Source organism: Phalacrocorax carbo, chromosome 18 (genome assembly GCF_963921805.1).
Source record: "Phalacrocorax carbo chromosome 18, bPhaCar2.1, whole genome shotgun sequence".
NCBI lineage: Eukaryota > Metazoa > Chordata > Aves > Suliformes > Phalacrocoracidae > Phalacrocorax > Phalacrocorax carbo.
Genome location: NC_087530.1, coordinates 11463830 through 11476352, shown reverse-complemented (window position 1 = coordinate 11476352; position 12523 = coordinate 11463830). Strand labels below are relative to the sequence as shown.

Here is a 12523-nt window from a genome sequence, read left to right as displayed (position 1 = left end):
TCTCCGCGAGGACCTTCTGCCTCGTGCCGTGGTGGCTCAGTCCCTTTGAGGGCATTTGGTGGTGAATGTTCTTTGGGAGTCAGAGCAGACAATCATTTCCTCGCCCCTCGGTGAGAACACCAGGGGTCTATCCCTGTAGCTTAACTTTTTTATTGCTCTGTGAGATTAAGACTAAACAGTCTGAGCTTAGTGAAGCTGGAGTGGTGTCACAGAACGTGACCCGACTGGGGCACTTGATTCCTGCCCCGTGTTAGTCCTTGCTCTGCCCTGAGAAGGGAGAAGTCTGCTGTTATCATCTGCCTTCATGCCGGAAGGTAGGGCAACTGACTTGTAGGCCGAGCTGGTATCAGCATCCAGGGGCACAGGATCTGCGGCTCTCCAGCCTTGCGTTCACCTCTCCTCCACGCCCTCCAGCTGACATGAGGTGAAGCCAAAGTAAGCAAAATCTCTGAAAGGAAGGGGCAAAGCACCTGCCACAGCAAAAGCATCCAAAGCTGCAGGCAGAAAGCCACCACTTTTGTACAACTATTATTCGGGTGAACTGAAAAATAAGTGAAAAATGCAGGTCAGGCTTAACTAGAAAAACTGCACCTTCCCTCACCCGCACTATGGATGCAATTCTTGAACCTTCTGTGCCAAAGTGCACTACTTCACTTGCATTTTTTGGGGGCTGCAGCACTAAGAAGCTGAGCCAGTGCACCCCCCCCACCCCGCTGTCATAGCTCTATCCAGCTCTGAAAATCCAGATTTTTTTTTTTTTAACAATGCTTTTAAGGACTTATCGGTCAGCCTTGTTACAGACTGGACGCTCACTGAGAACACAGTAAACATGCTTCCTTTCTCCAAAACTGAACATTTTAACTGCAATTTAATTCTCTAATGCTTAAGCTTTGCAGGACTTTGTATTTGGAAAATCTCATGGAAAAAAAAACTCCTATCTCTTGGGAGGGCTGCAGTCCCCAGACAGAGCAGTTGCACAGAAGAACCATTTTTTCAAAGAGTCCAGCACTTGAGCGTCAGAGAAAACGTATTTCCAAAGACAACCCAAATTCAGCAGTTTCTACTTTGAGCGCTTGCATACAGCTGGCTGCGTAAGTGCCACCTGTACCCATTTAATTTGGTGAACAGCAAGACACTGCTCTCAGTGTATGTCTAAAACCAACAATTCTTCAGGTATGTTTCAAATCTCTACAGTTATCTTGCAACTTCAAGCAGCTGCACTGCTACAGAACAGACATTAAATACACCTATTAACTCTATGTTGATTTATTCTAAAAGAAAGTAATTTTAAGGCTTGGGAAAGTCTTGGGGTGTTACATACAAGCTACAGGTCTCTCCTCAGGAAGTTTAGGGTACAGACTTGCTTTTGCCTGTTGGACGTCTCACTCCCAGTTTAGTGAACACTGTGTTGAGGCCAGGGTAAATCCATCCAGGTGCTCCCCGCAGGCTGCAGCTGCCCCCCCACGTGAGTGGCAGCAGCGCTCCCTGACTGGGCCCACCCTTTGGTTCTCCAGCTCACACCTGGGCAACTCCATGCTCTCCCGAGGAGGTAAGACCTGTCCTCTCTTGTTCCCAGAAGATGTGAATCCCTTCCCAGAAGGATGGAAGGATGTTTCAGCAGCCCGGAGAGAAACTGCTTCCTGCTCATTATCCGCGCCTGGTCAATCAGCTCTTGTCTGAGAGCGGGACACCCGCATGCTCACACAACACCACGACGTGCGCGGTGTGAGCCACAGGAAGTTAACCACCGATTTCCAACCCCCCCCCCCCCCGCCCAGCAATTTCAATCAGACATTGCAGAAAGACCAAATGGGAAGATTTGTTTTTAATAGCCAGTGACAGAAACCGTCCTGTAGTTGCTGGTGCGGGTCACGTCTGAGTCACCAGCGACGCTCTTCCCAGCGAGCCGGAGGTGCCACGGGAGCCCCGGAGCCCGGTTGCTTGCTCCCTACCGCACGTAGTTCTTGGGGAAGAGCTGGAAGAGCTTGCCCTCCTGCGTCGGCTCGAAGCCGTACTTCTCCAGGTTATTGGGGTCAAAAACACCGTCCTTCACGTCCTTCTCGATGCGCGGAGCTACCACGTCGGTGAAGAGCTGCTTGGCCGTCATGGGCGGCTCGGAGCCCTCGGGGGCGCGGTACGAGACGTAGGGCTTGAGCTTGAAGCCCTCCAGATCGGGGACGATGAACTCGGGCACCATCTCCTTGATGAGGATGAACTTCTTGTTGGAGGTGAGCACGCCCAGCTTCTTGGCCCCTCGGCCCTTGTTGTAGCTGCGGGGGCCGCGCTTGCTGGTGAACGGGGACATGCGGTCGGCGCCCCGCACCAGCCCGCGGGCCAGCGCCGTCAGCAACCCCATACCGGGCTCCGGCTTCCCCTCACGGCTGCGCGCTCCTACCTCGGCACGCACCAACACCGCCCGCTCCCATTGGCTCAAACGCGCCGGCCAATCCGCAGCGCTTATCCTAACCTACGAGGGGCCATTCGGCGTGGATGTAGGTGGGGGCTTTTTCCACCAATCAGCAGCGGGGAACCCGGGGATGGGCGGGGACTGCCACTCCCCTCGGCGGGCGAGGCCCTCCCCTCCCTTCGCCAGCCTCGCTCCCGGCCCGTGGGGGTGACCTTTGACCCCGAGCGCGGCGGCGGCGGCGGCAGGTGAGGGTCCGGGTCCCGCCGCGGGGTGCCCGGGCTGGGCGGGGGGGCTTGTGCGGCGGGAGGGACCCGCGCTCCCCGGCCCAGGTGGGGGTTGGCTTCTAACGTCGGCGTTTCGTGATCAACGAGCGGAGCGGGCCCGGGGCGGCGGGGAGGGCGGGGGGCCGGCGATGGCCTGGGGCCCGCCCTGACCCCCAGCGGGGCCACGGCCCCGTCCTGCGGGGTTTCTCCCCCCCGCCGCCCCGCCCCGCCCCGGAGCCGGTATTTGCGCTCTCCGTGAAGCGAACGGCCCCAGGCGCCGGTTCCGCCCGTGGCGGCGGGCGGGGGGGCTCCCGGCGGGCGGCTCCTCGTCCCCGTGCGCCCGGCGCGGGCGGGTGTCGCTCCGGGAGGGCGCAGCCTTCGAGCCCCGTCCCGTCCCGTCCCGTCCCGCCGCGCCGCTTCCCGGTGGGCTCCGGCGGCTGTCGGTGCCGTGCCGGGGCTCTGCCCGCCTCGGGGCTTGCGGGGTCCGCCGCTCAGCGCGGGCGGAACGGGACAGTGCCCCGTCGTTCCCGTCGAATTGTGTCGTGGCGCGGGGCCGGCCGAGCAGGGCGGCAGTGGTGGGGTCGTCGGGTCAGGGAGCGCGGGCGCCGTCCCCTACCTCCGTCTGATCTTTGTTTTTGTTCCTGCTGTAGCTGCAGACATGGATGAAGAAGGCAACAGCACCAGCCTTGAGGTACAGCATGCTCTGCTGATATTTTTGGACATATTTCCCCATTAATGTTCCTAGATTCTGAAGGCTACTGTACCGAATCTGACAGTGTTTGGGTAGCCGCTTTAGATGCTTTTTACTTTGAAAGACCCTTTCCAGATAAGAGTTTTATCCTTCTGAAAATTTCAAGATCAGTCCCATTTTTGTGTGTGTTTTATTTTTTTTAATTTTAATTTTTTTTAGTGCAAACCATCCACGCTCTCTTCATAGCTTAACCTGTTAGCAGAATGATACGATTTAAGTACCTATTTGCTTCAACAGTGTGCGTTTAGCCTAAAGATGGAAGCACCGCAGGCTTCTCTGACAGCTCTTCTCGCCTTTTTTCTTAATCATAAATACAAAACTCACAGACCAACGAGGCACGTGGTGCTTCTTGTGGTAGAAAAAGGCAAGGCCTGTGGTAGGAAATAGTTCCTCTCAGAACTAAAAAACATATATATCCTCCTTGTACGCAGTCAAAAAAATGTTTTTTGATGCAGTGTCTGTAGTCAAAACATAGGCACGCGGACCCGGGTGCTCATGAGCCACAAGGACATCGGACGTTCTGGGCAATCCTAATTTGAAGGCCTTGCTCTCGATGCTGAGAAGCGTTTTCCACCCCTCCTCAAACGGGTGTGTCTCACTGTTCGCCTTTGTAAGGTGAAGCTGTTCAACTCTCAGCAGAGCTGCTAGTTCTGCGCGTGGCGCTCTGGCTGAGCGCGGCCATTGGGTCTGTAGCTGTATGTTTTTGTGAATTACCGTTCATACCCATTTTCCTAATGAAATTTGAACGCCTTTGGAAAAAGCAGTCCAATGCTATTTCTGCTAATACCTACGCTTAGCGTATCATCGCTCCATTTTCTGATGCAGTGAGGGTCTTTTCGGGGTTGTTCCGTGTGTTTTTTTCTCACAAAAATTGTTTGAGGGTGTGCAAGGTAAGCGCCTGAGTTTGGTGCTGGCTGTAACCCTCCCGAAGCCCGCCTCAAGCGTCTGCAAGGTTGCACCCTGCATGCTAGCTTTCTCTGCTTTTCGGGAAGGATTGTCAGTGCTTGAAAAGATACCCCGTGGAGTATGTGGGGGAACATCGCGTTTTCACTGGTGGTTGTGAGAAACCTTGCAAGAACCTCTCTGTTCTTCTTGGAGGTCTGAATTGTCTTCTTTCCCTCATTGTTTTTCTGTATCGAGGCACCAGGGCTCCGTGTGCGCGTGTGGGTTTTAATTCTTTTGCTCATGAATTTGTTTCTTCTCATGTAGCAGCAATGTGACTGTCAGTTGACAACTACTATTTTCGATGTTACTTGAGATCATAGAGGCCTGGACAGCAGCAGAACCGTGCGTGTCCCTGGCACTCTCAAGGGGAAATAAATGAAGTGACCACAATAGACTTACACTGAGAACTCGCTGTATTTTACCAAAATGCGTTGTATTTGTTGCGAACATATTTTCAACTTTTTTTTTTTTAATTTTTGTGACTTTCCACTACAATCCCACTAATAATAGTCTGATAATAATAGCGATAGGGTTCGTTTGACTAATGTTGGGAAGATAAATTGTCGATATGCTGTGTTAAAGCAACCCAAGAAGAAAAACTTCAGAGGGTGATCGTTAGAGCTGATTGGTCAGGCAGGGGTTTTATCTCTACTGTTGAAATGGAACGAAGTTCATGAGAGAGACTAGTTTGGTGACTGTGGGTGTGCATTTGCTTTTTTTCTTGGTGGCAAAGCTAAATTAAGAGGTCATCCAGATCTGGCACCGAGGGCAAAAACTGGGACCAGAACTGCGTGTAATACTTAAGGCCCAAGTACTTGTGAGGCTCAACACTTAGAGGGGGATGTATCTGTCCTTGTACTCGGGTTGTTTTCTACGTGTTCCTAATATTTGATTTGCTTTCCCCCCTGTTCTGGTAAGTTTTGAGCTCCCATTTGTGAGACTGTTGTAACTGCCAGCTATTTTGCCTGAGTAACAATAGTCAGCACAGGGCCCGGGGCTGTAGACCTGAGGTTGGAGCTTTTTCTCATGTGCATAATTTTCTTCTTATGGTGAATTTCGTCTGCTATTTTATGACTTATTTTCCCAGTCTCATAAAGTCCTTTACATTCAGTTCTTGTCCTTGTTGCTCAGAATAACGGAATCATCAAAAAAGTTATCACCTCACTGTTTGACCCTGTTTTAGGACTATTTAGGTTTGTCTTGAACTGACACCGATGACCCTTCTCCACAGAATGTCTTGTGTTTGCAAAGTGGGCGAGAGTTGACAGAAAGATGTTGGAAAATACAGTTGAGTTGCGGTGTATGTGCCAGACCAGGCTCTGAGAAGTTTTTACGGAGTTTTTTCCAGGTTGTGGGAAACTAATTTCACCCTCCTTTTGGTGCTAGGCTGTGTTACCAGCGGGTGGAACACGAATTCTTCAGTTTGTAGAAGACAGAATCCAGACTACTATGGTAATGTATAGCTTTAATCAACTGGATGAAAGGTTGTGTGTGTGTAGATAGTGTGTAGCTTCTCCGAAGTTCTAGGAACTCTGCTAAGTCACAGTCTGAGTGTTTGTTTCTTCGCTGTTGCTCTGCATGAGGCAGGAATTAATTCCTGTTATTTCATACGATGTACATTGAGTTGATCAGCTTGGGGAGGGGAATGCTGAATATTTTGCATATGAGCTTATGAAAATGCTGAATATTTTGCATATGAGCTTAGGAAAATGCTGAATATTTTGCATATGAGCTTGTGAGATGCTGATGTAGTTTAAACTTTTTGCATGTGTGTTTTAATTAAATATTAAGTATTTATGAATGTGCTTGACTTTTAGACATCTTGCTGAGCTGAAGTGTTCTTCAGCCCTCCAAAAGGCACTTCATTTTTCAACTTCAGGACTTACTAAGTTCTTTTCCCCCTAAATTCCTCTCACAGCTGACTGGAATTGCAATTGGAGCTGCAGTCGCGTTATTACTTATAGCGATTGTTGTGTTTGTCGTTTACAGAAGAGTGAAACAATCTAGTAAGTACTCAGTACCGGTGTATGTTTTAAAAGCAGTTTTCTCAGTTATCTTCACTATTTTTGTAACAATACGTGGTAGATTCTGTGCTGATTTGTAATAATTGCATGCTGTGAAGGTAGTGATTCTTGCAGGAAAACAGCTTCAAAAGAACTCGTGTTGATTCACTTACCCAGGTCTGAACACAGAATTCGTAACTGTCACGTGCAGGACGCTGGAGGTTTTTATTTCTCTAGCGTATGATAGCCTTAGTATCAGTTGGCATGCAAGTAATTTCAATCCTGCTGCGATTTCAGTGTTACAGTAACGAGAAATGGGTGAATTAGAGGTTTCCTTTGTGAGATTAAAATTACCTGATCCTTGCATCTGTTTAGAGAGCCTTTTTATCTCTTTCAGTGATTAGGCAGAGCCTCAAGCCTTAGTCTGGTGTGGATAACCAGAGTTGGATACTGAAGTATCTTGTGTTGGTTTAAATTTCAAACCCTGGCCACAGGTGCTTGCTGCTTAGTAGGCAGGAGCCACAGCTGTTAGGGATGTAGCAGAATTGACAGCCTGTACTCCGTTTTGTTTCCCTTAGCGCAGAGCTGCAGGCGGTTTCTGATGTGATGCTTCTTTTTTTCAGAACAACTTCAGCCACATGTGCCTCAGTACAGATTTCGCAAGCGAGACAAAATGATGTTCTATGGGCGGAAGATCATGAGAAAGGTAAGCGCATCTGCACGATGGGAGGGATGTAAAGATTAAAATCTGCTTTGTGAGGTGTCATAAACTTTGAAATACTTCACTGGCTTAGCCTGGCCCAGGGCCTTCAACCTATAAAATCTCACTGGATGTTTTGGAGCTCCTGGAATTCTGCCTGAATTGCTGATGGAACGGCAATAGCTTCTCTTTCTAGGCCAAACCGTACCTCTTTCAAGAATATTTGCAGACATTGAGGGTAGGGTAAATCTAATTCAGCTATGGAGTTCGTTGTTTTTGATAGATCTATAGTAAACTGTCTTTCTTAGTATTTAGGATTATATTCAGTGCCTCAGGGTTGTCCCTTTCAGGTAATGACCTCCAGTACTGCCATTACTTTCAAAGCTGACACCTTCTTTCCCATGTGAGTCTATCTGGGGAGCAGACATTTGAATTTGCCTTTCTGCAGTCTACCTGTGAAGAGTGCTAAGCACTTCAGCATAGGAGCCCTTGTTTTCTTGTTATGAATTGCAAGTAGGACTTTGTCAAACTGACTCATTGGAGACTGTTCAAGAGGGGTTTATCCCAAGACTCACCTCTTTGCCTTGGCTTGTCACAAGGAATACCACCTGTGCACTCAGGTTCCCGTCCTGGTGTTGCCCCCGTCCTGGTGTTGCCCCCGTCCTGGTGTTGCCCCCGTCCTGGTGTTGCCCCCGTCCTGGTGTTGCCCCCGTCCTGGTGTTGCCCCCGTCCTGTTATTCTGAAAGGTTTCCTCCAAAATTTTCTGTCAGTCGGGAGTCTGTTGCTGCATCTGTTGTTTAAATCCTTCAAGTCTATGGCTGCCTGCTTGATATTTAGTTCTGGTTTTTCTTTGCTTTTTACTTTTGTCTTTACAAGTGGTTTTTCTTGGGAAATTGCAACAAGGAGGTGTTCAGCACTGACTGCCTGGATTTCATTTAACTGAGGAGTTAAATCTTCCTGTCTTTCTCCTCAAAATACGTGCTTCCCTTGAAGCTATTTAGTGTACGTGGAATGTGAGAGTCTTTTCTTATTGCCAGTATCATCAAGGTCAAAGGAGCTCATCTTTGCAGAGGTGTTGAGTGGCTACATCAGTGCAGAGGTTTTGCATTTGGTTTCATAACAAGCTTGTGCATAGACCTGGAGGTTGAGGTGACTTCCTTACTCAACACTCCCCATACCAAAATCTATGTAGCAACTTCTTGGAACTCCATGTGCAGTTTTAGTATATGTGATGCTGTTGATAAAGCCCGACTCTGGAAAGCTGCCTCTTGCTCAGCTGGGGACTCTGACCCCTTTTCAGAGGAGCAAATGGTTATTGCTTGTGTCTGTAGATACAAATGGTCGGTGAAGGAAAAAGCTATTTAATTCTGACTGCGATAAGTGCTCCCTGCCCGCTGCCCTGTAGAGTCAGAACCGGTGTGCGGGTCTAGTGGACTCTAACACGGTAGCTGCGAGGCAGGATTGGGACTGGCCCCTTTTGGGGTCACAGGCGGAGCGTGGGGTGTCCTGGCTGTGCCCTGTGGGAGAACCTGCTGGAGTCCAGGTGTGCGCTCGCATTGCTAGGGCACTTAAAAACAGCATCTGTAGAATAAATAAGGCACAGGTAAGTAACCTTTCTTTGCTAGTCACTGCTTGTGAACTGTACCTTCTGCCTCACACACTGCTAAACTCTGCTGAGGTGAATTGAAATGCTTTGGCTTAATAATTACATACTGTGCTGGTTTTAATATTCAGTTGTGGGGCTGTGGTTCATTGTGGAGGGAGGAGATTACTCCCCGAACCTTGCTTTTGCGTTGCAGGTCAGGCTTCACACGCAACTAGGTCAAAAAAGCACCCAGTGAGAAGAAATGGTGTGTGTTGCCAGCAACTTCTTAATATTCTTTAATGTAGTTGTTTGTGATGCACAGAGTAAAGAATGCTTAGAATTCCACATGGTAAAATCATTTCAGGTGGTTGTTGGTTTGGGGTTTTAGACCTTGCTTTTTGTCATTATTCTTGAATAAGACACGGGATATTACAAACTAACTGCTGCTGATTGTATTTCATGTATTTTTGATAAAATACCAAGATTTTACTTTCTAAAAACCCAAAAAAGTGAGTCTCCAAACTAATTAAACATTTTTTTTGTGAAAGAAACTTTTTCCTGGGATTAAACTTCCTGAGAAACAAACGAGAGCAGGTAATATTTTGAAAGTAACTACTGAGATTTTTTTTCTCGGTCTTGCAGTTCTTGCATTTCTCCAGAAGGTGGCACTTAGTGACGGTTAAAACCAAGTAAAAGCCTTGCTGCATGTCTGCGTGGCTGTTTGTCACCAGCTCAAAAATGAGCCAGGCCCTATTTTGTCAGCATCACAGACTGCCATGGCAGTACTGGAGCTTTAAATGTTACTTCTCTGCCTGATGTTGAGTGCTCCTGAGTGAAAACTGTATAGCTAAGGGCTTTTTCCCCTCTACCATCCATAACCACTGTAGTAGTTGCTTATTAAAATTGAAGTACACTTCAGTTGCCTTCTAGAAGGAGTGATCCTGGAGTAGGTGCTGTTCCAGTCCTCCAAGGTCTTATACGAGTGCTTCGCTCTGCTTGTGTTCTAGTGACTTGCTAGATAAATCGGAGCCTTTGCAGGGTTGGAACGAGTGGCTTGGGATTTTTTTTGGTTTGGTTTGGTTTTTAGTAAATGTTTTTGTTTTCATTATTTCCCCCCAGGTTACAACTCTTCCAAACTCTCTGGTTGGGAACACTGTGCCTCGCCAAAGGATGCGGAAGCGGGCAAAAGTTTTATCTTTGGCTAAAAGGTATTTGGGCTTCTGGGAAGGGGAAGGGTCACACCATGGAGGCTGGCTTTGTGGTGTGTTGTTTGTGGTGTGGAAGCTGTCCCTAGCGTAGCGCTTTTCCATAGCTGCTGTCGGCTGTGCGTCGGCCTTGCGTTTGCTGGGAAGTTTGAAAGAAGCCTCTGGAGGGTGGAATGCGACTGTTGTATCCGCTTGATAACGTGTGACTCGGCATGGTGGCGTTCCGTATTGCAGCCACGCTACGGTGTCAATATACGGCCCATACTCAAGACAAACGAGGAGACTTCCTGAACTTTCTGACTTCTCTTTTTCTTTGTAGGATTCTGCGTATTAAGAAGGAGTGTCCGACTCTGCAGCGAAAAGAACCACCTCCCTCTTTGCTTGAGGCAGATCTGACTGAATTTGATGTAAAGAATTCCCATTTGCCGTCGGAAGTCCTATACATGCTTAAAAATGTTAGGTAATGTTAAATGGAAAGATAAGTGTGGGTTTTGCTTTTGACGGATGTTGAAGTGATCTAAATATTTGGCTGTTTGTGTAAAGTCTTAAATTTTATTACTGCATGGTTAGACTCTTTAAGCAGTTGACTGGAAGCTCATCTGAGCATGAGGAAAGAATAAATGACTTCTAATTTTCTAGAAGCATTATATTTAAGTGTGTTTAAAAAAAAAGACTTAGATTAGTGGCTTAAATTTGGGGGTAATGATAATAAAGCTTTTCTAACAGGAATAGATTTCTGTTAGTCCATTATAAAAATTCTTTTTAGATATATCAGACAAGTCTTTGGTACAGGAAGGCTTCATAATTGGTAAATGTTAATTGGATGCCATATTGGCAATTCTCTAAACTGCAGAGTCTTTTATTTCTCTGGCTAAAAAGGTTGCAAACAGAATCAAAGTCAGCTTAATCCACCAAAGAGCGGTGGGGATTGAGAGGAAAGGATAGTCTTTTGGCGCGTTCAGTCAAGTGTTTGCTGGCGCAGCAAAGAGGATGAGAGCGTCAGACCTGTAATTTTGGTTCTGTTTATGCATGTTCATTTTTCTCCCAGCCAGGATATAATTGAGTCCTGAAGGTCATACATACTGTAATAAAACTATTTAAATCATCTAAACTTTCTACTGTGGAATTATGACCTCCGATGACTAACTGATGTTGTAACAGAAGTTGATTGATTGATCCTGGTAAATGTGAGGTAATGGAGCTGTATGAAGGGCACTTCTGGTGCGGTGCACAGAATGATCAGCTGTACAACACGTATTTCTGTCTGCCTGGTAGTGACTGACTGGCTTCAGTATCTCAGGAGTCCTCTTGCTTGTTACCTGCAGGACATGGAATATTCCAAGCTTACAAGTACATGCAGATGACAGGAATTTTTCCCTTTGTTTTCAGTATTTCTCATGTATTCTGGTTACACGGGCAGGGTAGCTGTATGAAAAGGACAAGTTTCGTAGGGTAACTTTTCTCATGCAGTGTGCGAATCCTGCAGGTTTTTATATTTCTTCCCCTTCAAAAGCCATGCTGGTGTTTGCTTGAGACAGAGTGGATATATTTTCTTCTGAGCCGACTGTCATTGCTTGGAATGCTACTCAGACTCCAGTATTTACAGTTTTCAGCGTTCCTCAGTGCCCTTGCACTTCTGTCTTGGGGAGCTCTGATCCTTCTGCGGTGCCTTTGAACTGCCATGCAACAACTGCCTCAGAGGTTCCTGCCTGTTTGTGCATGGGGGCTTTGCCGATTTAGGAAGGGTTTTCCAAAGGCAGTGATGATTTTAGGTTTTCTGTTGCAGAAAAGGGAAAAAGGCTGATTTCTCGTTTTATTTCCTGCAGGGTCCTTGGCCACTTTGAGAAACCTCTTTTCCTGGAACTGTGCAAGCACATGTTTTTTGTTCAGTTGCATGAAGGCGAATACATCTTTCGTCCTGGGCAGCTGGATAACAGCATCTACGTCGTGCAGGATGGCAAGCTGGAAGTTTGCATTCAAGAAAGTGTAAGAATAAACTGATCCATAGTTCTTGACATCAATCTGTTGGCATAGCGTATAGGTTGGCTCACATCATTAAGTATTGATTAAGCCTAGACGTTTGAAAGGATTACTTCCACCCCTTCAGGGCCATGATATTTATAAAGAGCAAGGTTTCGAGCTGTTGTCCCCCATGTCTTAGGTGAGAGAGCGAAACACAATGCTGATCAGGCATTCTGTAATGTCCTCACATACTCTAGTTGCATAGTTACTGACGAAGGACAGGGCGCAGGACTGGCGTTACAGAGCATTGGAAACATTCTCCTTCGGGATTGTAGTTATATAAAATCATTAAGGGGTACAGATCAGGAGAGACCAAGTACGCTTCACTTCACAAGAGTCTAGCGTGGTAGTTAGCGGGTTTGCCAGGGAGGTGGAAGATGCAGGTTCACTTTTGGGTAGACAGGGAAAAGAAGCGACTGCTTGTGCTACAGGTGAGTCTTAAAATGTTGAGCACTTGCTATCCCTTCTGCCAGTTTAGATCCTGCCCCCTTCTTCTTGACTGAACTTTGAATTTAGCTTTAACGTGTGAACAGTTTTTTGATGGCTGAAAATGCAGGGATTTCATGTTTGTATATTATCCCAAATTTGCTGATTTCTGGGTATTTCTGTATTGTTCTATTTTCCTGTTCTATGTTTTGTACT

General features: G+C 47.2%; 2 protein-coding genes across 4 annotated transcripts in view; one reads left to right on the top strand and one right to left on the bottom strand.

Moving 5' to 3' along the window:
- Positions 1 to 1810: 1810 nt before the first annotated feature.
- MRPL41 (mitochondrial ribosomal protein L41) lies at positions 1811 to 2424 on the bottom strand. The gene has a single exon (XM_064468894.1). It carries the CDS (start codon positions 2354 to 2356, stop codon positions 1949 to 1951), a length of 408 nt encoding a protein of 135 aa, XP_064324964.1. The 5' UTR covers positions 2357 to 2424; the 3' UTR covers positions 1811 to 1948.
- Positions 2425 to 2541: 117 nt separating this feature from the next.
- The window catches only part of PNPLA7 (patatin like phospholipase domain containing 7), a 126677-nt gene continuing 116695 nt past the window's right edge, over positions 2542 to 12523 (top strand). Inside the window, exons 1-8 of one of the 3 annotated variants that reach the window (XM_064468892.1) lie at positions 2542 to 2652; positions 3321 to 3361; positions 5753 to 5818; positions 6285 to 6372; positions 6993 to 7075; positions 9774 to 9862; positions 10179 to 10319; positions 11686 to 11845. In XM_064468892.1, coding sequence (XP_064324962.1) covers positions 3329 to 3361; positions 5753 to 5818; positions 6285 to 6372; positions 6993 to 7075; positions 9774 to 9862; positions 10179 to 10319; positions 11686 to 11845 — 660 coding nt within the window. In that variant the 5' untranslated portion in view covers positions 2542 to 2652; positions 3321 to 3328. Of the gene's footprint in view, positions 2653 to 2715; positions 2737 to 3320; positions 3362 to 5752; positions 5819 to 6284; positions 6373 to 6992; positions 7076 to 9773; positions 9863 to 10178; positions 10320 to 11685; positions 11846 to 12523 lie in introns of those variants that run through there. The other 2 variants (XM_064468889.1, XM_064468891.1) reach the window with 2 other exon arrangements.